A 25,544-nucleotide genomic window follows, 5' to 3' on the forward strand; every position below is an offset into this window, starting at 1 on the left:
ATACCATTCAGGGTGGACTACCATCTAGTTGGATGCCAAGCATCTATCTTCCCTGCTACCAGATCAATGGTAAATATGAGACCGGAAATTGAACGGCTCCAGATTCGCTGGATTTCAAGAAATGCAACTAGAAGCATGCTGAAGTTTTTCTTTTTTGTTTGATCGAAAAGACGCTTGCTTTTGACTCGCTGTGTTTTGAGGGTGCAACGTGGGTTCGTCTAACACGTTAGGTTCTGCCGCTTTTCTTTCAGGTTCGTTCTTTCTTCATTTCTCTTCCTCACGTTCGGACACGTCATCATTCTTCGTTTCTATCTTGCGAATCCACACACACACATGGGATTCGTCTATACGCAATCCCCTTTGAAAGACGGGTTTCGACAGCATTGGAAACTAGATTCATCTATACCACTGGTACGCGAAGGTGGCTTGCTCGTGTCCTAGTTTTGAGCGGGGGATGCAGGTACGCTAAATCTAGTTTCAAAACTCTTCCAATATCTCGTCCTGTTTGAAGACTCAGTGTCTCTCCATCTTTCATACTCTCAAGCCAGCCCATCGGCTCAATGCTATGGAGACAGTTCTAGCGCGATATCGACAAATCTGCTTCGTTCATGTTCTTGCTAGCTTTGCTCTTTGGTCGAGAGGCACCGCGGACATCCACCATGCAGACAACCGCTTCTCGACCATGCTTCCCAACGCCCCCTTCATGTAAGGCCGCCGGGCTGAGTTGCGTGTCTCGGGTACACGGAACAAACAGGGCCTCTCTTGTACATCTGTGGCCCCTGTTCGTGTAACATAAATCTGCTCCTGACTCTTCTCTACCAGAATTTGACACGGGAGGCGCTACCGTAGGATCAGAATGTGTCATCAATCGTTCGATGATCAGACCCAGGGTCTTTTCCTTCCACCAATGCAGCAAGACGAGTCATTGGACAGCGTACTTCAGCACCCAACGTTTACTTCATACGAGCACGACTCTCTAGAAAGCCTCAGCCTTCCATCTCCAGAGCCATTACCGTTTGATACTAGTGGCCCTCCGTCAACAACGGTCCCGACGACTTCGGGTCCCAACCATTCTCACGACGTATCTGCTCATGCCATTCATCACTCTCAAGACTTTTCCGACGTCCTTCAACAACCGGCCTATAATTCCGAACCCTGTACTCCCCAGCCCCAGCACTCGACTCGCTCTAACAACTACTTCCACCATGCCACCAGCAATAGCAACGCCGGCTATCCATTCAGCAACGACCATATAATTTACAACCCCGGCATCCATCAACCCGGAATGTTCCCGCCACAACATATCCTCCACCAGCGCGCCCATTCCCAGCCTCCAGAAGTGACCTTCTTCCGCGCTCCCCATCAAGCCTCCCGCAGCACAACACGTACTCTAACCGGCGGGATTCCGCTCTCGAACAACCCCGGCCCAGTCTACAACTCGGCTCAAGTCCATCCACACGGCATCCCCATCTCCAAACCCGCCCCCCGCTACCGCGACCACCCTTACCGCAGCTCCAGCCGCAGCAGAAGACGCGACGGCGGTCCCACATCCGCACCTCCCTCTAGGATGATGAGCAGTCCGCGCGCCATGTCCTCCCGCAGCGTCCGCAGCCCGAATATGCAAGAGATGCTGCACCACGGCAACTCGCCCATGTACATGCAGATGCAGACGCCGGAGGGGCAGAGAGTGAGAGCGAGTAATGCGCAGATGATATCGGCGCTGGGCGATGTGCTGCTTAACGCGGGCGGCACGGTGTCGCCGGGGCAGATGGCGGTGGTGTTGGGGTTTGTGGATGAGGTGGAGCGGAAGCAGAGGGAGACATTGGCGGGGTGTGAGAGGATTAGGGGGTTGTTTGGAAAGGGTGGCGAGGTGGATGGGGATGTTGAGCCGTGAGTATAGTGATGGATTGCGTGTAAGATGGCGGCTAACTTTGATGCGCTATAGGCTGAGACTGGATAGGACGAGTGAGCCTTTGAATGGGGTTCCGGACGTAGAAAATTTGGCGGAGGTGCCGGCGAAGCAGGAGCTGTCGCCGGATGTGGATATGAATATGGCTGGATAAGACACGACTGAAGGACGCGCAGCAGAAGAGAACCGACCGAGAAAATTGAATGGATGTGCGCTGGAGGAATTGTGGTTATGTTATGTCAAGAAATCAAAGCATGAGGGATGTAGCAAGTAGATGTAAATTGGAACAGGAGGAGTATAACGACGTTACGGCAATCAATCAATCAATGTACAATCATCTCCTCTACAGTAAGCTTCTCGTTCATCATTTTCGCCTGGTATGTTCATCATGAGATGGCTCGGGATGGCCATCTGAACTTGGTCATATGACCTACTGATAGAACGATTGGCATCCCGACCGCCGAATGATGCATCATCCAGAGATGAATGAACCTCGAGGGCATCTCATACCCTCTGCAAGCAAATGGTTGCCTATGCCGGCAAACCACTCAATGCGTACGCCTGAATCTAGCTCAAGCTGATTTAGGCCGCAACTCCTCTTCAATCAAAAGGCAGCTCAGATTACGCTGCGAGAAAACTGACATCACGCCTAGAGTACGGAAAGCTCATGGGGGCACCCCTAGCAGTGGTAAACAAGTGTGCAGACTTATAGCCAGCCACTGTATATTTATTCGGACGTGGAAAGGAATGCGACAAGGAACATGCATAGTTGAGCTGGAGTATCAAATACAGTGCCTTGCTATAGATATCCGTACAGATTCCTGCCACTGTTCGGGGGCCTCCAACGTACTAATAGAAACCAGAGACAATAGATACAACTTCCAATCTGCGTACACCCTGTTGACGCTGTCTGAGGTAGCCTCGGGGGTTTGCTAGTTGTCCAAAATGCTGAACTACTACTTAATCTGGAATGCTGAAAATACTATGAGGCTCCTCACGGAGCGGTAAACGATTTAACGGATATCTACGATGAGGCACTGTACAGTGGCCTACCAAAGATATCCATACGCTTTCCTGCCACTGTCTATGGGGTTCCAACGTACTTTTAGAAACCGGGGGTAGCGGATAAATTTCTAATCTATGTACGCCCTGTTGACGCTTCCTGAGGTGGCCTCGCGAGTTTACCATTTGTCCAAAATACTGAGGTTCTCTCTCATTTGGAATGCTGAAAATACTCTGAGGGTCCTCACGCAGCGGCAAACGAGTGTACGGATATTTATGGCAGGCGCGTTTCACCTCTCCCCTTTCCTGGCTTCTCTTTCTTCTCATCAACATTATCATTCTCAATCACAGCACTATCGCTTACAATGCTTACAACGCATCATCTATCATTATCTTTGAAAAATTACCGCCTCCGCACTCTTTTTAAATCCTCGGCAACATATCTAGCTTCTTCCAAGCAGTGAGAGGCCCCTGTCCACGGTGGATTGAACCCATTCACTGAATATTTTGCACAGAGAATGCCGCGGCCTCGTATCACACCCCAATACAGGGCCCATGCGGCCATGATCGGCAGGAACCTAGCGCTCAACCCTTTACATAACTTCACGCGTTGGCAAGGCACATACGAAGAGCAGATCGCCGAACCCCAAGGTCGAGGCCCTTCAAATCCTCGCCTGCCAAAAACGCCTTACCGTGACGCGGATGACACCGAGGAGTCCTCCCGCGGATACATCGACGCCAAGCTCGCCGTCATCGCACATGGAGGCGAGAATGGCGACTTTCCGATGACGGCGTCTGCGGCCCGTCAATACACGATGAGGATTCTCGGCCCCTGGGGGCCTGATCAAAACGAAATCTTCCCTGCTCCGAAAGATGCCCTTCGGCTGGCTTATTATATGCGGGAGCTTGGGCATGATGTACGATGCAAACTGAATACTGAGGAGTTTGGCACGCTCTACATTCAACTGTGGCTGATACAGGGGCCCCGGCAATCTGAAGAAATGTATTGGGCACAGGGCATAGTCGAGGGAGACGCATACCTTATGCGTTCTATGGAGTCAAGGGACGATGACTTGGGGTTTGTGCTGAGGATGGAAGACGCGGCTAGGCAGGCACTCTTAAGCCAACAAAGGGAACTGGAGCAACTGCAGCAGGCACTCGTAAGGGAACAAGAGCAGACCCTGTGGCAGGCCGTCCTGACCCGTCGGCTCTTACAAGCAATACCCAGAGGACAGGTAGAGTTTGAGAGACGACGGCAGCAAATTTGGGTTCCAGCGATGTCTCAAGGAATCTTTCAGAGATGGTGCCATCATTGGCAGCAGGCCATGTTGCACCTTCAACAACGCCTAGTCCAGCTTTTACATGCAATCCCCCTAGAAGAAGAAGAATTCCAGAGACGGTGGCGGCAACTGCAATTCCGAGAATTATCCCAAGAAAACTTTCAGAGAGATTGGCGGCAGGCCGTGTCACAGCATCAACGAGACCAGGCCCAGCTTTCAGAAGCAGTGCTCCTACAAGAAGAAGAATTTCAGATACGGCGGCGGCAACTGCATCTCCCAGAAATGTCCCAACACGACTATCAAAGACGGTGGCAGCAACGGTGGCATGGCGTGGCCCAGCTGTTACGAGCAATGCCCCTAGATGAAGGCGTATTTCAGATACGGCAGCGGCAACTGGGTTTCACAGAAATGTCCCAAGAAGACTTTCAGAGATTGTGGCAGCAACGGCGGCAAGCCATGTGGCCGCAGCATCAACAAGCACGCTTGGTCCGGACCGACAGCAGGGAACCCTCAAGGGAACAACAAGAACGGCAGCGGGCCCTGTTTCAGCTGGTAGACGCAATGCCTCTAGAAGAAGAAGAGTTTCAGAGACGGCGGCGGCAAATTGGACTTCGAGAAATGTCCCAAGATGATTTTCGCAGATGGTGGCAACGACAGCAAGAGCAGATCAGACGCCTGGTCCAGCAACGGCAGCAAACTATATCGCAGCTTCAACAAGCGGACAATACTGTTGTTCATGCTGGCCGGGAACTCCAAATGCAACAACAAGAACAGCCCTGGCAGCAAGTTTCATGGTGGCAGCGACAGCGACACCCCGTACCTCAGCATCAACCCATGCCTCAGCTTCAACCCGTGCCGCAGCATCAACCCATACCACAGCGTCAAGCTATACCGCAGCGTCAACCCGCCAACGTTCGTGCTGTCTGGATTGAGGAACTCTCCAGGGGACAACAAGAACAGCTCGGATGCCTGCTACAGCTAGTATCCACAGCGCCTATAGAGGAAGAAGAATTTCAGAGACGGTGGCGGCAAATTGGATTTCGAGACATGTCCCAAGAAGAGTTTCGCAGATGGTGGCGAGAAAGGCAGCAACGAGGACAGACCATACGCATGGCCCAGCTAATACAAGCATTACCCCTAGAAGAAGAAGAATTTCATAGACGGCGGCGGCAAGTTCCATTTCAAGAAATATCCCAAGAAGACTTTCGGAGGTTGTGGCAGCAACGGCGGCAGCAACGGCAGCAACCCGCGTCGCAGCGTCAACGAGTCGTCAGTGCTGTTTCCACGCCAACCCAGACATCACCTAGAAATGAGGAAGAGGTATATACCTAAAATATACCGTAGTCAAATTTCACAGCTGACTGATAGGAGTAACCCCGGGCACCTTGTCGGATGGTGGTATTAACTGCTAGCTGGTGATGAGTTTGAGTGGTTCATAGCTATTCTATAGGAACGTACTCGTCCTGGCTCGCAACCTTTGCAGAAAAGGACTGCCTGTCGTGAATTCAAACTCTTGATAATAGCATCTTTCTTTCCCCTTTTCGATATAGTTTTGAGAGAGGTTTCGAAGGTCCCCCAAATCGTACAGGCTTCGATGTGAGATGAGATGGATAGTTGAGGAGACATGGATGTTCGAACGAGAAGCACGCTTAACTCAATGCGGGAGACCCTTGCCACTGCGGGCTGTGGCGTCATTGGCTGGAAACAACATCAACTCACGCCTACATCAAGTCCAACATCGAACATCCATCTGAATCTCAATTGGGTTTCCTAGAAGCCCCTTTTCTATCCATTGACCACCCACTATACGCCGTCGGCGCAGACTCGACCCTTCGTCTCCCGAGTGGAAAACCATCCATTTCACCTCATCAACCCTTCTCTCTATCGCATGCCAACTCCTATCTTTCATACCCCCTAATATTGCACCACAATGGCCCACCCCGGCACCCTCCACCGCTACACCCCCCGCCTCGTCGCCTTAGAGCACACCCCCACTACCCCACCAACCCACACCCTCCTCTGGATCGGCGGCCTCGGCGACGGCCTCCTCACAGTCCCGTACCCCACCACCCTCTCCCACTCCCTGCCCCCCTCCTGGTCGCTGGCCGAAGTCCTCATCTCCTCCTCCTACCGCGGCTGGGCCACCTCCTCCCTCGCCCGCGACGCCCGCGAGCTCGCCTCCTGCGTCGCCTACTTCCGCGCTTTACGCCCCGCCCCGGGGTCCAAGATCGTGCTCATGGGCCACTCGACGGGGTGCCAGGACATCATGGCCTACCTGAGCGCTTCCGGTTCCAAGAGCCGGCCGAAGCTCGACGGGGCGATCTTGCAGGCTGGGATATCGGACAGAGAGGCGCTCGTGTCTGCGCTCCCGCCCGACGTTTATGCGGAGAGCGTGAAGGTGGCGCAGGAGTGGGTGGAGCAGGGGAAAGGGGCAGATGTCCTGCCGCTTTCTGTGACGACCAGGGTCTTTGGGAGCGCGGTTAGTGCGGACCGGTGGCTGAGCCTGACGTCGCCGGATAAGAGGGGCGCGGATGATTATTTTAGTAGTGATCTTGAGGATGCGCAGCTTGAGGAGACGTTTGGGAAGATAGGGGAGAGTAAGACGCCGCTGTTGTTTCTGTTGGGCGGGAGTGATGAGCATATGCCGCCGGAGGTGGATAAAGGGGCTTTGTTGGAGAGGTGGGCGAGGGTGGTGAGGGACGGCGGAGGGGTTGTGGATAAGGAGGCTGGAGGGGTGGTAGAGGGAGCGAGTCATAACCTGGATGGAGATCCTGAGAAGGTGGTCGGGGATTTGGTGGGAAGAGTGGGAGCGTTTTTGGGAAGGGTGGAGAGGGGAGAGCTGGGGGCGGTGGCGCATCTGTAGGTAAGTTTAGACATTAGGACTATGAGAACGAGCTTCTCAGACGATAACTTCATGTGTGGAGAGAAGTGTAGATGGGTGGGCATTATTGATTCTAAGAGCACAGTCATAATAAGTATACTACCCCTCAACACCCGAGATGCATGAGCATCGCAACATGCAAGCAGCACGTTCCCGCCGACGAGTCTTACTACATCGCCGACATGCAAACACGACCCGAACTCCCTATTGACTTACCTACCAAATATAACCTGAACATCAGTAGTTTGCCAGAGCAGCAATCGCCTCCTCATCATCGTCAAAATCACCCGTAACACGCCGCTCATACTCGCTCGCACTCATGCCAGGCTTCTTTGTCTTTGCCTTCTTCTTCGTCGCTTTGAGCCCCTCTCCAGCTTGCTCAGCACGCGTGAGACTGCTGTAGAAAGTCCGCACCCTCTCATGCGCAATCACCTTCTTCGGATCGAACCTCAGGACCTGCAGCCCGGCCATCGTTGTTGCACGACTCAGCGCCACATACGCCTGGCCCTTCTCGAACACTCTCCCCAAATCGACCTTCACGCGCTCCAGAGTTTGCCCCTGAGCCTTGTGGATACTCAAAGCCCAGGCCAGGATGAGTGGGATTTGAGCGCGAGATGCCTGCACCTCGCCGTTGGGTAGCTCGATCTTCCAGCTCTCCCGTTGGCAGAGGAGATCGCGTGTGGTATTGTCGGCGAGAACAAAACGAACGACCGGATAGACTTGAGAGGTGTTGTTGCCTAACAGGTCAGTCTTAGACTTTGATTTTATGTCGGATGGGGCCGTAGTTGGATTGATATCGCCGTCTACTGCGGCTTGAGCGGCTAGGACTCCCTCCTCGTCCTCGGTGTACTTGTCGAATGTTTGCTCGCTCATAAACCCGATGACCTTGCCTAGCGAGCCATTTACCAGAGTGTCGTCGAGATTCTTGATTAACATGACCTGAGCGCCCTTCTTAAGATGTATGAACTCTGGTGCCATGCAGTTGGAAAGTAGCTTGTCGCGGAAGGACTTCTCGGTGATAGTGCCGCCATCGCGAGCCTCAAATGTCTGCGTAACGCCATGCAGACTCTGCATACGAAGTTGATTGGCCCGGTCGACTTCCGCGCGAGTAGGGAACAGCTCGGTTGCATCCAAATCGTCGTCATGTTGCATTTTCCTATCGAGACTGCGGAAAGCATTAATCGAGTTTTGGCTAAGCCGCCCTTCACGCATCTCGTTGAGCATGTTCGCGAATACCGGATCCTTCTGACGGAAGACATGATGGAGGCCAATAGTGTGCTCGATAGACGTGTTCCAGGTCCCAGCATCGAAAGCAAATCGTGCGAGCCTGCCGGATTCCGGAACTGGGGGCAGTTGGAAGAAATCTCCAGTAATAACAAGCTGAATACCGCCGAATGGACGGCCGTTGTTTTTCAGTATTCTCGCAATCTGCTCGAGCTTGTCGAACAGCTCGCCGTCCACCATGGAAACCTCATCAATAACGAGAATCTTAGTCCGCATCCATCGATGCTTGGCTTTTTGATTCTTCTTAATTCTCTTGACAAGCTCCTCTGCCGGTTCTTTGCCTAGGCCAATACCAGCAAAGCTGTGTAGTGTCACACCTCCGATGTTACATGCAGCCAATCCTGTGGATGCAGTTACGGCTACTCGATCGATCTCCCGAGCATACTTTTTACGAAGAGCCGAGATGATCTCTCGGAGAAGAACAGACTTTCCGGTACCTGTTTCATGTAAGTAGAGTTCAGTAAGTAGAATTCAAGATAAAGTTGGCGAGGCACTTACCGGCAGAACCTGTAAAGAAGACGCTCTTCTTGTGGTCAATGACCAAGCTCATAACATGTTGCTGTTCTTCACTCAAAAAAATCTTAGATATCCTAGTCCGACGCTTCTTGAGCTCTTCTTGTTGACTCTGAGTTGCCTCCATTGTCTTCGACTTCTTCTTATTTACTTCCCGCATCTGCTTTTGCTGCTCCTTTACAGCACTAGCCGTAGTGTTCCAAGGATAGTTCTTCGCCTCGTCTTTGGGCAAAGGAGTAAATTCCCCAGGATTCTGCGCTTCCTTATGCGGTCGCCCTCTCAGTTTGGCAGCGAGGGCTGCTTTGGCCTCAGCTTCAGCTTGTTCAGTCTGTTGCTGCTGCTCCGCGAGCCACGGCAGAGTACGACGCTTCGTCCGAGGCTTTTCCTCCCGTTTCATTTCCGGCTGCGCCGGTATCCTCCCTGGTTCGATGTAGCCGAATTTGCGAATTTGCGCAACTTTTGGCGGTGTCTTAAAATGCTGCGCAGGAGATGATGACCATGGTAGCGGCTGGCTGCTATCTGCGATTTGCGGTGGAGACGACGGGATTTCCGTGACGGGAGAGCGTTGGGATACTGCCTTAGTGACTGGAGCTTGGGGTGGTGGATTGCTAAATGTTCCTGGCATTCGTCCTGCCATCTGTGTCTCATATCCAGAGTCCTGACTAACTCGTCCATTGTGTGACGCCGCTGCAGCAGCAGGGAAAGGTTTCAAATTGTAGGAATTAGATTTGCCCATTGCACCATGAGTCGTCTTTGGTGGATCAGGGACTGTCGGGAGTTTGGGATAGGTGACCGTGGCCTTCGTGGCAGGGTCCTCTTCTTCCAGGTCAATGTCGCTATCGATGTCATTTTCATCGAATTCAAAGCCTAGATGCTCCATTGCCACCTTGGTCGGCGACTCGCGAATATACGCTGGGTTCTGGTAGGAATTGCTTAGTGGCAGCGTCGCGTTCTCGAAGTCGTTATCTTGGGCAATCAGCGCCTTGGCCAGTCCACTCGAATTCCGCTTGCTACCAATGGTGGGTGCCGTGTTCCGTGCAAAACCTGGCGCTTGACTCGGCCTCGTAATATTTCCTGTGCTGGTGTGAAGAGGGCGCGTTCCGTTGCGGGAGATGTATTGTGGCGGGCTCATAGCATTTTGGACCGTCGGCGGGCTCGAAGAGAAGTGTTGGTCTAATTTAGTGATCTTCCGGGGCGGTTGAGAAGGCTTATGAGCAGCGACGGCTTGCTTGAACATGGTGGTGGTGGAGTGCCGGCGCGTAAGGAGTGGGGGGTGTGTTGGTGGAGAATTCGGCGACCAATGTTGTCGAGCGGCGGACCTCGTACCGGGCGATCGCAGCCAAGCGGTCAGTTTGATGAATGCGGAGAGCATACAGTAGAGAAAGGAAAACGCAAGGAAACAGAGCAGGTAAAGGAAAAGCGAGTCGCGCGACGGCATCAAACGATGAAGTGCTGAACGCTGCGCGTCCGGGGGGGGAGACGCGATTGAGATGATCCACTTCGACCGCCAAGACCGCCATCGCGCTAAGCTCAATTCAGTGCTCCATCCTTGACGCCGAAAATTCACCAAACTCACCAGAACTCGATTCAAATTCACAGTCTCTAAAATACTGAACCGATTGCTCGGTCATATGGAAGGGAAGTACATTGTTTATCAATTCATCGCTCTTTGCAAGACGAGGCAACAGCACGCCGTGCATCTCTAGCCTTGAAGTACTAAGCTCAGAACCACTGGGCATTGGATAGGTACCTACATAGATTTGTCCCTTGAGATCAGGGCTCTTATATTCCCAACTAACGCATTGAAGAGATATACGCAGCATTGTTCCGTCGGAACTATGCCTTCCTTTCCTTTCCCGCTGTACTCTTTGCTGTTCAGCTACAGCCCCTTTGCGCATCTGTGGTTAGCGTCGCAAGCGGTTACGGAGTTACGATGGCTTCTGGTCCCTAGGAAAGGCTATTTTGAACTAATGAGGTCGATCTCACGGAGCTCCCGTCTCGTATTTCTTGGAAAGCCGCCTGCATGCTAATCACAGAATGCGCGAAGGGGCTCTATGTAGGCACCAAGCTCTCCCACAGGGGCTTTGTTGAACCACGAGCCATTGGAGCTTCACACTCAGTAGCTCGAATCCTACATCATCTTCTCAAATCCTCCATTCTCCGGCTCTGATGCCGACAGTCTCACCGCTGAAGACCGCAAAGCTATCTCAAATCTTCCCCGTGACTTGCCCCCATGTCACGTGCTAGCTTACTTATCCTTTCTTGGACGGGTATAAAAGTTCCTCTCTCCTCTACTTCGCTCTTCCTCTTCCAGGGAAGTCGGCTCTTCCATTCGGTGCAAAATCCTGGAACATCTCGGTCGATGGAAGTCGAGAGCATTGGGGCTTGAGCTTCAAACGGAGCGGACTCACCTGCCATGGGAGTCAGCGCGTTGGCGCTTGAGTTCAAATAATGCGTCGCCAAATCCAATGTGGAAGATCCGGGTGTGTTCTGCAAAAGAGCTTGACGCTGCCCTGAAAGTGGTGTTGTCTTTGTGGGCGTAGAGCAAAAAGACCGTTGAAAAATGGCAATGGAGAGAAGCGGAAGCGGGGGCTCGAGTTCGCGGTTGGCGGTGATGAAGCTCGAGACTAGGTGAGAAACGGCAGCGTATGAAGATGCTAGTCACTTGAATCTTTCCAAGACGTTAACGATGTGCTGCGAAGCGTGATAGTAGTGGGACAGATAAGAAGGATGCTGCCGATATCCGACACCTCCTAAAGACGATAAGTATTGGACTGGGTTTGGAAACACAAGACATCCACTCCAGACCCAACCCATTCGAATTCTCGGGCGTGTTTTTTAAAGTCCACCGGAAGCCCTACCAGCTCCAGCACCAATTCTATGACAGTTTCCAGTCCGCGACTTGACTCCAGACGACTTCAGTGACTCCATTGTTCGCAATATCGAGATAGTTTTGATCCCCACCCAACCTCCCACCACCACACGAGCTGCCTTCAAGGTGGATGGATGTTGATCTCACTCCATTCATCGAAACTCCTTTCTGTTTTACTACCCCCCGTCTCTAGGATCTAAAGAACCCAATACCCCTCTCGAGCGAAGGATCTTATACCTCTCTCAAGCCCCTATCACGTGAACTCCTACCACTCACCTGACTTGACCCAGCGCGAAGAACCGCCAGCTCGATCCACCATCACGAGACCCAGCCAAAACCACGTGCTACTAACGTGACGCACCTCGCGAGGGGCATAAAAACTCCTCCTCTGCGTTTCGTCGAGGGCAAGAAGGAGGAACGAGAGGACTGGGATCATCAAAATCACAAGAGCGAGACGATGGCTTCGCTTTGTGCAAAGCGTTTACCAACACTAAGATGTTGGTGTTGTGGCGGGGGGATCAAAACCCTTGGATTTCCACACGACATGGCTCCGGCTGTGCGGGTTCGCTGGCTTGTGCAAAAGGGTACCAATGGTGTGTGGCAATGGTGTGTGGCGGTGGGTGGATCAAGTTCCCACTTCCCAAGCATCATGGTGTGTGTAAATTCGTGGCGAAGATGGACCAAATGGCGAGTCTGAGAAATGTGATTTGATGATGCTCTGAAGCAAGGGAATGAGATAGTGGAGGAACTAGATATGTACTCGAGAAACCAGTACTACGAAGAGATGACGGGAAATAATTTTAAAGCGAGGTACTCATCATCATCGCCATTGACATGGAGTAGACACGTGGGCTGGTTTTAATTTCTACCCAGCCTCCCACCACCACATCGAATGACGTATCGAGTACGTTTTTTAATCCCACTTCATGAATTGTTGCCTTGACGGTTATTCCACTACGCCCCCGTCTCCATGCAAGACCATGAAGAACTCAACCGCCCCTCTTGAACGGGAGATTTTTATACCTGTATCACGTGAACTCGCGCCACCTACCTTACTCGACACGAAGACTCGGAAACTGGAGGTCACATGAGGTCTAAGCTAGACCATGTGCACCTAATGTAATCCTGACTCTGCAAGGGTATAAAACCTTCTCCTCTGGCTTCGTGGGGGTCGTCCACGGAGGAGGAAGGTGGAGCATCAATACGTCTGGCCGAGGTCTTCGATGGCTCAGCTTATGAAAACTACTGTATGGATGAGTACTATTTTGGTGTTGTGGTGGGAGATCAAAAACTACGCCGTCGGATACTCCATGGCGAGAGTGTAGGGTCCCGGACTTTGTGCAACAGCGCCCACGGAACTCGCCGAATGTTGGTGTCGCGGTGGGGGATCAAGACTCTACCAATACAGTCGTCATGGTGCTTGCGAGTTCGGTCTATAGGGAGGAAGCGATGATGATGTGATTCAGTTTGGTTCGTTGATGCTATTTAGTAGGGGAGTGAGATAGTGAATTATGTACGTCAGGCGAAGTGGTGCGAGAAATCCGTGATAGATGTTAGAAAGTGGATGTACTGCGGAGCCTAGACTCACGATTCGATTACACACCGGCCACAGCCCAAGACTTTCAAGCATTTGCGAGAAAATTCATTCCTACTATCCATACACGCACAGCAGTCAGCATCGACCTTGCTCTCCTAAAGCAAGACTCAGAGCAGTCAACACCATTTCCAATTCCAAGGAGGCCCTTTTGCCGAACCCCTTTCTTTTTCAAGGCAAACCCAAGAGCCCAAAGCAATCACACAAACACCAGCCCGCTAAAAGCATCAATTGAAAGACCCTCCCCACTCAATGCTCGGCTCTCGCCCCCAACCACTATCCCTCCTCCCTTTCCTCCTAGCCCCCTGCTCTCAAGTCAGCAAGGAGAAAGAGAAAGGAGAAGGCAGTTCAAGCATCACACCCCCACCTCCTCCCCCTCCACAAACGCGACCTGCACAACCCACTCGCCGCCAAACTGTACCCCCTTGGCCCCCTTGCCCCCAGCTGCTCGCCAGGGTTTGTTGACGCCAATATCCACAATCCAAATCAGCCACTCTGGCTCCCGCCCTGCGCCATTCTGCAAAGCGCGCAGCAATCCAGTGCGTGGCGCGCCCAGGCAGACGATGTACTTCGCCCTGACCTCCAGCGGCTCGCCCTCTAGTATCGCGACTTCACCCGTGCTACCTGCGACACCGGAGGGTGTTTCGACTGCGAGCACCGCGGCGCGGGATTTGTTGGCCCAGCCTACGATGGAGAGAACGGTACCGCGATCCGCGTCGCCAAGGGCGTCAAATTCGCGATGCCGACCTAGGAGCGCATCAACGATAAGTTCAGGCGGTGCTTCTAGCTTCTTCAGCGCAGTCTCAACCTCGCCCCACGTGCGGACCCAGCCGCCGAGTTTGCGAAAGAGGTCGACTTGCCGCCGGACATCCTTGTCCCAGTCCGCGGGGCGATCTGCACCGAGGAGAGCAACCATGACACGAATTCCGCGTTCGTAGAGGTGGCGGGCCGCTGCTACAGCACGAGCACCGCCGCGGTGATTCCCAGCTAGGACGACGACGACGGGGCGGGCGTTGGGGTTCTCTCGTGCGAGGCGTCGGCCGCCGGGGTTGATGGCGGAGAGGGCGACTTCGGCGATGCCGCGGCCAGCGTTCTCGGCCATGATGTCTTCGGTCAGACCGAAGTCAATTTCAGCACTCTCTTCGACGGCGAGCATGCCGCCGGGGGTGATAGTGTTGCATTTGCGGTTGCTGGAGACGATGCGGAGACAGGACGAGCGGGTGGAGCCGGTATCTGGGAAAGGTGAGCCTTGGGGACTAGAGCCACGGGCAGGTTTTGGGCTGCCGGTGGCGTGGGAAGAAGTGGCATAGGGGCGGGAGATCAAGGTGCGGGTACCACGAGAGAGGAGACTCGGTGGTGCGCCTGAGTGACTGAGATTGTCGATGTCTGGCTGGACACCGCTTCCTTGACGGGTAGGCAGGCGCTTGGCGGATGCTCGGGACATAGCTCGTCGTGAGTTTCGTCCGCTGCCGAAATCGGATAGATCCTCAGTGTCAGATTCTGAAGCAGTCTTAGCTCGCCTATTGTCGAGGACGTTCTCTGTGGGGTGAAGGTTCTTGCCACCATGTGTTCCTGGCCTAGCAGGCAAACGATTATGGCTGACAAGCCTATCTTCGTCAGCCGTCGTGTCTTCATTGCGTATTTGGTTGAAGACGGAGCGCTTGTCGAACTTGGACAGATTCTCCGCGAAGTCAAACTCCGGAAGCTCTTGAATATCTGTGGCATCCTCCGTAGCCCATCCGTTTGTAGCCTCGAGAGCCTTTTGGCGTCTGTTCTTCCGATTCGAAGCGTTTGCTGCTTCTTGTCCGACTCTGCCATCGATGACACCAGGTGTTCGCTGTTGTTGTCCACCTCGAGTAGGATCATTCTCTTGATTCGGAGCTTGCAAGAGTGGTGTCTGTCGCCAGCCAGTTCCTCGTCTGGAAGGCGTAGTCATGTTTAGTATGATAGTTCTAGGAAGATACGGAAGGTCGAAGGAAAGGTTCACTGACTCTTTGCGGACGGCTTCTGGAGAAGAAACGTCAGCCCCATTGCGCCTCTCCTGAGCAGCAAGCTCCTTCCTCCGCGCCTTTCCACCTCGTCTAGTACGCTTCCAGGTCTCCTCCTGCTTTGCGGCGGCCTCGGACTGCTTCTGGGCTGAGACAGGGTCCTCCATTGGCCTCCCGTTCCTCGTCTTCGTTATGCTAGCCCTCCGTACTGATGCATCCTTAATTGTAGGCTCGTCTGAGTCCGGTTCGCCAGCTTCAGCAATATCTATTGTAGAGAATGGCGCATTCAGCGTGGCCGCGCTTGGCTTTCTCGGGTTGCGTTCTTTGGCGTTGCCGATGAAAGGAGAAGTGTTTGAGGGTATCTGAGCTGCTGTCGCAGTGTTAATTGGCTTGATAGGCGTAGCAGGCGCTTCCTGGGGAATAGAGGACATGGGCTGGCTAGGAGGTGGTGGATTCGAGGGTCTTCTACCAACGCTAAGAATTGCTGGGTCCACAAAGTTTTGCTTTTGTTGGACCAGCGGAGTAGGTATTGGCTGCGCATTGTATTGCTGGTACTGAGGGAAGCTGGCAGTATTTTGGGGAGGAGGGACAGTCTGGCGTAGCACTTGCTGAGGAGGTGGGATATGTTGCTGGGATGGCGGAAGTTCTTGGATCTTGATGTCAGCGATAGATGCGCCCTCAACGGTATAATTGTCTAGGCGGTGGCCGGTCGCAGGAAACAGAACTTGAAGCGTCAGTCAGTGAGGCACGCATATGTGTATAGGGATCTAATACCATTTTGCAATGTCAGCGTCGCCGTCTCTGGATTGACATGAGCCACACGACCTTGAACGACGGTGTTTGGCGGGTTCCTGAGAGCGAGGATGACGGAAATGCCTATGAGACTAGAGGCCATGATTGCAAGAAGCTTTTCAAGCCGAGGAATTGCACATATCTCGAAAGGGATGGGAAGTGAGAGAGGTTGTCGTTGCGAGAGTGAGGTTCGTTGTACGGGCAATAATCTGGACCCTCGTATTATCGATATGGAGCGCCAAGACATTTTTTCAACTACGGCAACAGCGACTTCACTCGGACATCACCTATTAATCACAAGCGAAATTTCTCTAAACCGGAGCGAATCTATGTGTATAAGACATGATGAGTTTATTTAGTTCCCGTAGAGAGATCTCGGTTCCTCAGGTCCTTCGCGAGCTCGCCAACATCGGATTCCCCGACCTTCAGTGCCAGCGTCATTAGAATACAGGTCGAATGATTAGGTACCGGTTACATGCTCAAGGTATCCCATGTGAGCCACGAGAGCGGCCTCGTCTGTCGGTATGATTTGCTGTTCAATATTCCTGCCAAGTCTTCCACGCATCTTGCTTTTGGCTCAGCCTCAGCCTTGTCCCATCTCAACATATATATCCACGTAGGCATCCGGCCTTTTCATTCCTGCTTTGCATTCAGCCTTATTGCGACTTTGTAGATACCCGATTAACCATCTCTTACCTGGTCCATCCATCGTATTTTCCTGGCCCGTCCTACTGAAGCAGCACACCTGATATCGAAGGAAGACCTATATCATTCACGTCTGAAGCCGGACTGGCCAAAGTTGTGGTTACGAACTTACTAGCTCATCGCACGGAATCCGTTAGCCATCTATCGGAACCTTCCTCGCATGATCTCTCAAGATGCTTAATATTACATCGAATTCTACCCGACTCGGCTGGGTTTCAAGTCCTGATGGGCGCGGTACCGCGGACTTGCTATACAGCTGTCTATTCACCATATTTCTCTGCACGTGGACGGCATATCACCCTGACGTTCCGCCACAATCCTCGACTTCTTGGGCTAACTTCATGGACAAGTTGAGCAGACGATACTCATGGTTCTGATTCCAGAGTGGGCAGTGCTAGAGGCTATTGCAGATTCCATACCAACGAAACGACTAATACGACGTATTCAGGAATTGAGAGCGCAAGTAAGTACTAACGCTGCCACCGTTAATAGCTGTTTCAACCATGACAGCGGTGTAACATGGGTGGTCACCATTTACGACTATAGCATGCCAACAAGGCTCGATGAATATTACAGCCGCTGACAGGCTAAGTAAGATGAGGAAGAGGGCGGCAACCTATCGCTCCTGGAGCGACGTCTAAGCCTCCCAGAACACAATATCCGGATACTACGGTCCTTCTATGCTAACGGCGTGCACGCACACTTCATTAATATGAAAGGAATGGCATTAAAACTCGAGAATGGACAGATTCATTAGCTGGACGGCCACTAGTTCGTCAACCTCGCCCAACACGGCCTCATTGAGGTGCCCGAGTTGTCGAAAAAGGATATAGAGGACCGAAGCAAAGCCGATAGCTTTGCTAAAACTCTTACACTTTTGCAGCTCGCCTGGTTCTTGGTCGCCACCGTCGGTAGAGCCTCACAGCATCTTCAAATCAGCACTCTTGAGATATTTACTCTCGGGAATATTGAGTGTGCCATCATAGCGTTCTTTGGCTGGTGGAATAAGCCAAAAGACGTTATGGTGTCTGATGCTTACAGTGCACGGTAGATACGACGAGGTTGCAGCTGAGGCAAATGCCGAAGGCGGAAGCCGCAACACGAGTGACTGGTCTCTGTCAGAAATGTATCCCACTATTCTCTTAGTTCTTTTGTCTGGTGCAGCATCATTTGCGTAGCATTTTTCATTCCCAACGACAACGGAATTGCTTTTTTGGCGAGTCTTTTCATGCCTTATATTGGCTCTAGGTGTCTTCCCATTTCTGATGGTTGGAAGTTTTCCTAAGTTGTGGTCGGACGTTGTAACAATTGTGTCCTTAGGATACGTTTTCGTTCGATTGTTTTTCGTCATCGAGGCTTTTGTTGCTCTAAGGTCTTTCCTAGCGGGAGTGTACGACACCTTTTCTTGGTCACAATATTTCCCTCACACCTAAAGAGTTCCTCCATTGTTATAGCAGAGCGATGCAAGCTCCATAACGCATAGGATACATCTAAGGTCTCCATAACTCGATAATATCCGTCACCTACTTGCAGCCTCCTACCCTCCTTGTAGATCACTTGCCTTGCAATGCGACACCAATTCGCCGTCCGTCAACACAACAGATGCGCTCAAGAAGTCCGCGAAACACCCGACCAATACACGCGACTTTCTAATCAACTACTCCTCATACATCGCTCGACTTGCATATACTACTAAACGTAAGCGGTGGTAACGACCCCTGCGACCCTTCCGCGTGCAGTCACTTGCAAACATTTACTTTGATGCAACTTTAAATCTAATCATCAGCGACTTCCATAAACTTCTTTACAAGTGATAGCTTGACTCACAATTGCCCATCGCTGGCTGCGAAAACCCTCTCCCATCCAAGCTACATGGATAATTAACCCTAGTAGCCCGGACTACCTTCACTGCGTTGAACTCCATAATTTCGATCTTGTTCTATAAGACTTTCAATATGTGAAATGCATGGACCCGACAACCTCAAATAACGACGGTTGTCACTTTTTCCACGGATTTTCCCGGATTCTACAACCATGTGTTCAAGGGCCTGAAGCAGTGCATTTACAATCTTCCCACCATCATTAGCCTGACTTCATATGCACGGTCTATGAATAGACACTTTACACTGCTACACGCACTCACACACTCAATCTCACAAAACAACATTTTCGCGAAGGGGACAATGCAATGGTAAATGGATGCGTATTTCATTCCCCCGCCATCCCAAACTCCATAACCATTAAGATGATCCAGATATTACCCAGGGTATACCCAACCCGTACCTTTGGCTACTAGCCATAGCCGCCTATATTTGATGCCTACCACGACCCCCATTCCCCCTAAACCAAATCCCACGCACAAACCCCCCCAAACCCCATCCCCACCCTGCCCTTCTTCTGCTTATACTCCGCCACACTAACCCCCCTCCCATCCCGCCCGCCCAAACTCGTCACCGCAAACACACTGACCCTCTGCCCCGCCCTCCCCAACTCCCTCCTCTCCACATCGACCCACCAAACCCGCCCATCCGTCTCAAACGGCACATAATCCGCCTTCCCCCCGCCCACCCCATTCACATGCAACACCATCGGATACATCTTCCCCTTGCCGCACCTCTCATTCTCCCAATGCGCACACGCCGCACTGAACTGAAACCTCACCCGCTCGCTCGAGCCCGCCTCGCTCTGTATATGCCTAAACGCCGGCTCAAAACTCCTCTCCCCAATCCCATGCTCCGGGAAGCAGTCCCCATACACCTGCACCCGCTCCCCGGCATCATCGCGCATATACTCGTCCCACCCCAGCACCCTGCCGTCGGTGCGGAACTGCATGCCGCCGTCCTCGGGAAAGTGCCGCGCGCCAAACTCGTTGTTCGGCATGCCGAAGAACTGTGGCTTGAAGTTGCGCTCGTAGGCTTGGCCGTTGCCGCCGCCGCCAACGTTGCCCGCGCCCCAGCAGCAGTCGACGAGCTTCCACTCGCCGCCGTCGATGCGCACGGCGTTCCACGCGTGCCCGGCGCTGAAGGGCGGGATGGGCGCGCCCGGGGCCAGGGCCGTGTGGCCGAAGCCCTTGCCGTGGCCGCCGATGACGACGGACTCGAGCCCGGCGTGGGTGGCGAGGGCGGTGAAGAGGGCGGCGTAGCCTTCGCAGACGGCGAGGCCGGTCGAGAGGGTTGAGGCCGGGGTCGAGGGTTTGAGGTTGCCGGAGAAGAAGTCGGCGACGTTGTAATCGATGTTGTGGTGCAGCCAGGTGAAGAGCGCGCGGGCTTTGTCGGTGAGGCTGGGGAAGGGCGAGGTGAGTTGGGTGGCGAGCCAGGCGAGGTCGTGCGTGGGCAGGGTGTGGCGCGGGAAGCGGGCGGCGTGAGCGTCCGGGGCGGAGAAGTCGCGGCACACGAGGCAGCTGGATGTGCTCTTTGGTTTGGAGGCTTGGAGGGCGGCGAGGTTGGGGCGGGAGGAGAGGGGGATGGGGGGCGGCGAGCCGGCGGAGTCGGGGCCAGGACGGCTGGAGGGGAGGGGTGGTGGGGTTTCGAGGTTCTTGTTGAGGCCGAATGATAGAGCGGATCGCTTTGGCGGTGCTATAGAAGCAGACCGGGGATTTGGAGTTGTGGATTGACGGGATGGGAGAGGAGGTCGAGACGGAAGGGTGGGTGGTGGTTGGATAGCCCTTGGCTCAGTTTTCTCCACCACACTTGGCGACGAGCGCGTAGGTTTCAGGGCTGTCCTCGAAGGAGTAGGCGTTGGCTCCTCCTTTGCCTTCTTTGGGGGCAGAGGAGGTAGTTTCGAAGGATCATAAGGCGGTGCTTTGACCCTATATTGTTGCCCATCACCCCCAGACGCGCCACTGAAACTCGTCCTCGTTGACCCTACCGACACCGCCGACCGGCTCGATGCTATTGTCGAGATGGACTCCACAGACGCCTTCGTCCTTATACTGTGCTCCGAAGCCTTGCGCGGAGGAAGGCTGGGTGGGGGCGGCTGCGAGGCCACGTTCGAGTTTGTTCGCGGTGGCAGTCTCGGCGGCAGAGCAGGCTGCTGCTTCTTCGGCGGTTCCTCATTGCCATATATAGGCTGATTCCCGATAGTTCTTGTAGAGGTAGTCCCATAGCTCTGGAGGGGAGGATTGTTCGTCGTCTGGCTCCGCGGTTCGATCAAGGGGCGTTTCGAGGGTGGAGGCGGGGGCGGTCGCGACTTCTTGACCGCTGTGTGGTCGTAGGAATATGGGGGAGGGGCTCCGGGTTCAGGATGATGCACCTTCTCAAGGTTGAGGGCAGCGATTCGCGACTTGATGGAGGAGACGGGGGTTGCGGAGGGGTCTGCCATTGTGGTCAGAGCTGGGGGTTGGAAGACGGTTTGTTTGGCCCAGGAGTGTATCGACAACGGAGATGAGGAAGTTCACGATGAGATAATGACAGACAGCAGAGAGAGAGGCTGGGTGGTGGTTGACAAGAGGTGAGAGGTGGTGGATGAGGCTGTGCTGAATGGAGGATTCAAGCTTGAATCGTATGCACCACGGCGGCACAGGCATGTCCCAAGTCCTTACACGGCTTCAACACCGAGAACTTGATTATTGCGAATTATCAGCAAGCACTTCACGCTTTGCATGCAGAACCGCAACCATTCTCCATAATCCCAATCCTCCGTCCCGTAGCCAGCGCCAAGTCTCCCGTCTCCACCACGCAGATCGGAGGCGCACGACGCGCGAATCTTCCCTCGGGCCCTGCAAGGCCCGCCCACGAGCTGCCCCACGGCCCGAGCGCGCATCTATCTCGGGACCCGCCAGTACCGTCCCGCCTAACCGCACACGGCATCGGCTCGTTCCACATGAGCGATCCGTCCGTCGGGCGGGCGAGAGTGGGGAAAACCAAAGTCAATCGTGAGAGCCGTGGGGAGGGATCGGAGCGGGGTAAAGAATTCATTAGGGTATGGTGGGGCACATAGATGAGACGGGATGGATGTGTGAATTGGGCTGTCACATTTGAAGGGCGCGGGGATGAGTGAGATCCTTGCAAAGCCAAGCTGGACAACAAGCAGCCTGAGCAAACAATGAAAGGATGGCGTGTGTCAAAAACGTAAACATGCCATTGCCATAACAGTGTCCGAAGAATGAAAGATAACTGGTCATGAGCACTCCATACCTGGATTCATGGTCCAGTTCGTACAACAACTGCGTGCAATCCCACTAAGCGCGCGCTGCCCCCCTTCGGCGCCTGAGGCCCACTCCCAAGGCCTCAGAGCCAGCCCTCACTATCTCCCGAACCTGCGTGGGACAAGCCATCTCGCGCTCAGGCTGAAACAAACCCAGCTTGTCACGCCCAATGAGATAAGTCGCGGCCCTTCATCACGAACCGCACTAGAACTTGTCACACAAATCATCCGCACTAGCCATGTCTAAGATCGTGAATTGAGGGGAACCAAGTCCCAGTAGGTACACACCCGAAACACCGTCCATCTGTCCACCTGAGTGCTAGGAACACAACCCCCCCCGGCAAGCCATCCAGCCGAGCCCCCGAAATAGAGAGAGTTTCCGAGATACCCATCGCCCACTAACCGCCCGACCTGTTGAGAGACTGCCCCTTGCCGCCGCGCCGCCACTGTTGCCGTCCATGCCAACCAAGAACCCTAGAGCCAACTTCAAAAAAGAGAGAAAGAGTTTGCAAAGAAAGAGGAAGTATCGCTACGACCGCTGTGCGCCTCAATAAGGCGCCAAAAGGAAAGAGTACTAAAACTTTTAGAGGTTTGAAGAGTAGACTAGTGAGGTAGAGTAGAGTTCCCCCACTATCCAAAGATGCTACAATTGGGAGTGGATTGTGACACAGATTCGTTTGGAGGAAAAAGCTCAAAGGCAACAAAGCAAGTAGCAACAAACGCGCCGGTCTGAGAAAGGAGTGAGGTAAGCAACTACAATTTGGACACAAAGCAACTGGTCTGTAAAAGAAAGAAAGGCCGTTCGTAACATCGTGCTCCGCTCCCCTACTTTCCTATAGTCTCCGCTCTCGCTCCGCTGTGTGACAACGCAAGTACTCCAAATGCACCAACAAGGAAAGTGAAAATAACAAAGGAAGCATAATAGAGAAGGAACTCCGCCCCGGTTTGCCCCCATTAAAAGTTCGGGAAAGGAATTCGTTGGTGTACTGTAGGAAAGCTAGTGGTGGTGGTGTTGTCCTAGCCAAACTTATGCGATACTCGGCGTCTGACATATGCTGCGCAATTGAATTGGAGTGACGTCGCCTACCGCTTCCTCTTCTTACTCTTGTCAGGCGATATGGCGGACATTGGGGAGTAGGCAGAAGGTGGCGCAGACATAGCTCCATCAGTCACAGACATTTCGTCTGAAGTCTTCTTGACCGGGACGCCCATGTGCCGTCCGTATCGGCCCTTCCGGCCGTTGCCTTCGTCTTCGCTGACGCATCCGTCATGCCCAATACCGGCGTCTTTGCATCGCTGGCATGGTCGCTGACGATCACATCCTTTCTTGCTCTTGCGGCAACGCTGGCAACGTGGCTTGGTAGACAGATCTTCCTCGTCGACGCCAAGCGGGTGTTGGAAATTCAGAGACGCGCTGGATGCTTTGCGCGATTGTGGGGGGAGTGATGTTGGAGAGATGGGTGCTTTGGCAGTGCCAGCAACCTTGATCTTCTTGGACGAAGGTCCGCGAGGCTTGCCAGACTTGGAGTGTTTGGAGCCAGAAACACTAGACCGCCCCTTCGAGGAGATGGATCCATTAGTCTTCGGCCGAGATCCCTGGAGATCCGCGTCGAGCATGATCTCGTCACTACCACCCTTGAAAGATTCGTCCCTATCATCCTCGTAGTCTTCACCGCTAGTCTCTCCACTGTCGAATTCTTGGCCGTTCGCAATCGGGTTTGCTCTATAGGGTAGCATCGGCAGTTCGCCTTCACCGACATCGCTGCCCTCGTCGCTCTCTTCGCTTGACGAAGCGGCTTCAGCTTTGCCGCTTAGGGCGTCGTCGAGTGTGGAGGTCGATGTGCGACCGTGCGCCGAGATATTCGAAGCATCGCCCAGTCGCATCAACTGCAGAGCGACATCCTCATCCGATATAACACTGCCGACTGTGGGGTCTGGCGTTGGGAAGATCCCTCCGTTGGCTAAGAGACGATTGGGGGCGTATTGGGCCGAGCCACGTGTACGCGACCGGTGGCCGTGCGGCTGGCCATTCGAGGCAGAGAACGGAGTGCTCAACCCCTGCAGGTATGAAACATCCCCATGACCGTAGCTTTGCGGCGATGGGAGGGGGTGAGCGTAGGAGAAGGTCTGCTGGTTTGTGTAGGAGAAGGGCGAGGCGCCATTGTGGCTGCTGATACGTCGCTGTGGGGAGACGGATGAGAGCGACGCTGTCATTGGCACCTGTGGAGGGACAAACAATGGTAGCTCCTATGTAAGAAAGAAGATCAGAATGGGGCCACTTGCAGGTTGGTGGGCTGTATAACGTGAACTTACAGAGCTGTCAAACTTGGCCCTCTTTCTACGACCACCTTCGACGATGTTGTCGAGAGAAATCTCGGCGCTTGCCAGCTGCTCAGCTCGACCACGGCGAGAGCTAGTGACTGACCCGTTGCCGCCATCGCTGTCACTGTATCCGTTGGCAGCATCGCCATGGGGGTCTGCGAAACTGCCGTGGGAACTACCAGTGCGACTCTTGGTTGATGGTCGAATGCGCTTCGGGTTGGTGCTCGCAGAAGCACTACGTCGACCTCGCCCAAATTGAGGGGAGCGGCTGCGTTGCCGAGCAGTACGGGATGCTGGCCTTGATATTTGATGGTTGAGGGAAGGAGGGAGCATTTGGAATGGCTCGTCCAGATGAGGACGTCTTGGCGACAAAGACTGGCGAGGCGCAGGGGAGTATTCTTCCGGTTCGACTTCCTCGTTCGTAACTCTTACATAGACGACCATGTTGTGGGCGAAGTTCTCGTATCTAGCAATGAGAGTGACGCCATGGCGGTCCTCAAAGCAGACGCCTCGTCGTTCGTACAAGCCGTAGAAATTCTTGACTGTTGTAATGATCGAGTCGGTTGTATCGTGCGGGAAAATGTTCACACGCATCGGTAGTCTAGCCCGAGCCTGAGGAGACTGAGGGAGAAGTAGCTCAAAGCTAACATGCTTCGGGTCAGCTGCCTTGGTAGGAGACAAGGAGCTGGCGGGTGTGAAGTTGTTCGGCTCTTGATAGCTAGGAACAGCATATCCGTTGCTGTGGTGCTGCATCTCATACGGGGGGACACTTTGTCGTGTCATGTATTGCCGGGTTGGCGCCATCCCCTCGCTGGTCGGGTGCGGCCGTCCAGCACCCTCAGCATGGGCGTCGGTAAGCATGTTGGAGAGGTCCATTGCAAATGAGATGTTCGCGTTTGGATGTCTTCCTGGGGCTTTCCCGACCCGTTTCTAGCAATGTATATGTGTAAGGAGGCTGTTGGTTGGTGGCCACGGATACCTGTCCGGGTCGCAAGGGTCGGTGGGAGGAGAGGAGGATGAGGCAAATGATGCCAGCCCTGGATGCCGAATGTTAGCTCTGCTTCACTCTGGGATGGTCTGATAGTGCTGTATGAGTCTTGATGAGGGAGAGTGAGGCAGGATCGGGACCGTGTGGTCCTGTTAGACCCGACAGAGGCCACAAGGGTGGAGACGGAGGGCGATGACGAGTCTGGGAACTCGCACAATGATGGGTGTTTTAGGGCAGAGGCAGTGTAGGTGCGGTCGCATATGACTGCG

The 25,544-nt window shown here is 53.6% G+C and overlaps 8 protein-coding genes across 8 annotated transcripts; 4 read left to right on the forward strand and 4 right to left on the reverse strand.

Annotated features, from left to right (window-relative positions):
* Positions 1-856: 856 nt before the first annotated feature.
* Positions 857-2,245, forward strand: BDZ99DRAFT_565435 (uncharacterized protein; the record flags this gene model as incomplete). Its single annotated transcript, XM_033727473.1, has 2 exons — positions 857-1,890; positions 1,946-2,245. The coding sequence occupies 2 exons, from the start codon at positions 857-859 to the stop codon at positions 2,061-2,063; spliced, it is 1,152 nt and encodes a 383-aa protein (XP_033584695.1). The 3' UTR covers positions 2,064-2,245.
* Positions 2,246-4,669: 2,424 nt separating this feature from the next.
* Positions 4,670-5,792, forward strand: BDZ99DRAFT_457466 (uncharacterized protein). Its single transcript, XM_033718680.1, has 2 exons — positions 4,670-5,596; positions 5,650-5,792. Exon 1 carries the CDS (start codon positions 4,753-4,755, stop codon positions 5,521-5,523), a length of 771 nt encoding a protein of 256 aa, XP_033584696.1. The 5' UTR covers positions 4,670-4,752; the 3' UTR covers positions 5,524-5,596; positions 5,650-5,792.
* BDZ99DRAFT_23530 (uncharacterized protein) lies at positions 5,424-5,850 on the reverse strand. The gene is made up of 3 exons (XM_033713554.1): positions 5,650-5,850; positions 5,518-5,596; positions 5,424-5,449 (listed from the first exon to the last, which is right to left on the reverse strand). Exons 1-2 carry the CDS (start codon positions 5,815-5,817, stop codon positions 5,543-5,545), a joined length of 222 nt encoding a protein of 73 aa, XP_033584697.1. The 5' UTR covers positions 5,818-5,850; the 3' UTR covers positions 5,424-5,449; positions 5,518-5,542.
* A 78-nt stretch (positions 5,851-5,928) lies between these two features.
* BDZ99DRAFT_565436 (DUF1749-domain-containing protein) lies at positions 5,929-7,216 on the forward strand. Its single transcript, XM_033727474.1, has one exon. The coding sequence runs from the start codon at positions 6,122-6,124 to the stop codon at positions 7,052-7,054; it is 933 nt and encodes a 310-aa protein (XP_033584698.1). The 5' UTR covers positions 5,929-6,121; the 3' UTR covers positions 7,055-7,216.
* Positions 7,217-13,630: 6,414 nt separating this feature from the next.
* BDZ99DRAFT_23548 (YjeF N-terminal domain-like protein) lies at positions 13,631-16,285 on the reverse strand. The gene is made up of 3 exons (XM_033713558.1): positions 16,098-16,285; positions 15,327-16,047; positions 13,631-15,254 (listed from the first exon to the last, which is right to left on the reverse strand). Exons 1-3 carry the CDS (start codon positions 16,216-16,218, stop codon positions 13,691-13,693), a joined length of 2,406 nt encoding a protein of 801 aa, XP_033584699.1. The 5' UTR covers positions 16,219-16,285; the 3' UTR covers positions 13,631-13,690.
* Positions 16,286-17,595: 1,310 nt separating this feature from the next.
* On the forward strand, positions 17,596-17,871 carry BDZ99DRAFT_373400 (uncharacterized protein; the record flags this gene model as incomplete). Its single annotated transcript, XM_033714868.1, has 1 exon — positions 17,596-17,871. A coding segment is annotated over one exon (276 nt), but the record flags the coding sequence as incomplete, so codon positions are not given.
* Positions 17,872-19,160: 1,289 nt separating this feature from the next.
* On the reverse strand, positions 19,161-21,140 carry BDZ99DRAFT_565438 (uncharacterized protein; the record flags this gene model as incomplete). The annotated part of the gene is made up of 1 exon (XM_033727475.1): positions 19,161-21,140. The coding sequence occupies one exon, from the start codon at positions 21,138-21,140 to the stop codon at positions 19,161-19,163; it is 1,980 nt and encodes a 659-aa protein (XP_033584701.1).
* A 1,908-nt stretch (positions 21,141-23,048) lies between these two features.
* On the reverse strand, positions 23,049-25,148 carry BDZ99DRAFT_484498 (uncharacterized protein; the record flags this gene model as incomplete). The annotated part of the gene is made up of 2 exons (XM_033722644.1): positions 23,049-24,212; positions 24,279-25,148. The coding sequence occupies 2 exons, from the start codon at positions 25,146-25,148 to the stop codon at positions 23,049-23,051; spliced, it is 2,034 nt and encodes a 677-aa protein (XP_033584702.1).
* Between the last annotated feature and the right edge of the window lie 396 nt (positions 25,149-25,544).

This window comes from Mytilinidion resinicola, assembly GCF_010093595.1.
Source record: "Mytilinidion resinicola strain CBS 304.34 unplaced genomic scaffold BDZ99scaffold_1, whole genome shotgun sequence".
Classification (NCBI taxonomy): domain Eukaryota; kingdom Fungi; phylum Ascomycota; class Dothideomycetes; order Mytilinidiales; family Mytilinidiaceae; genus Mytilinidion; species Mytilinidion resinicola.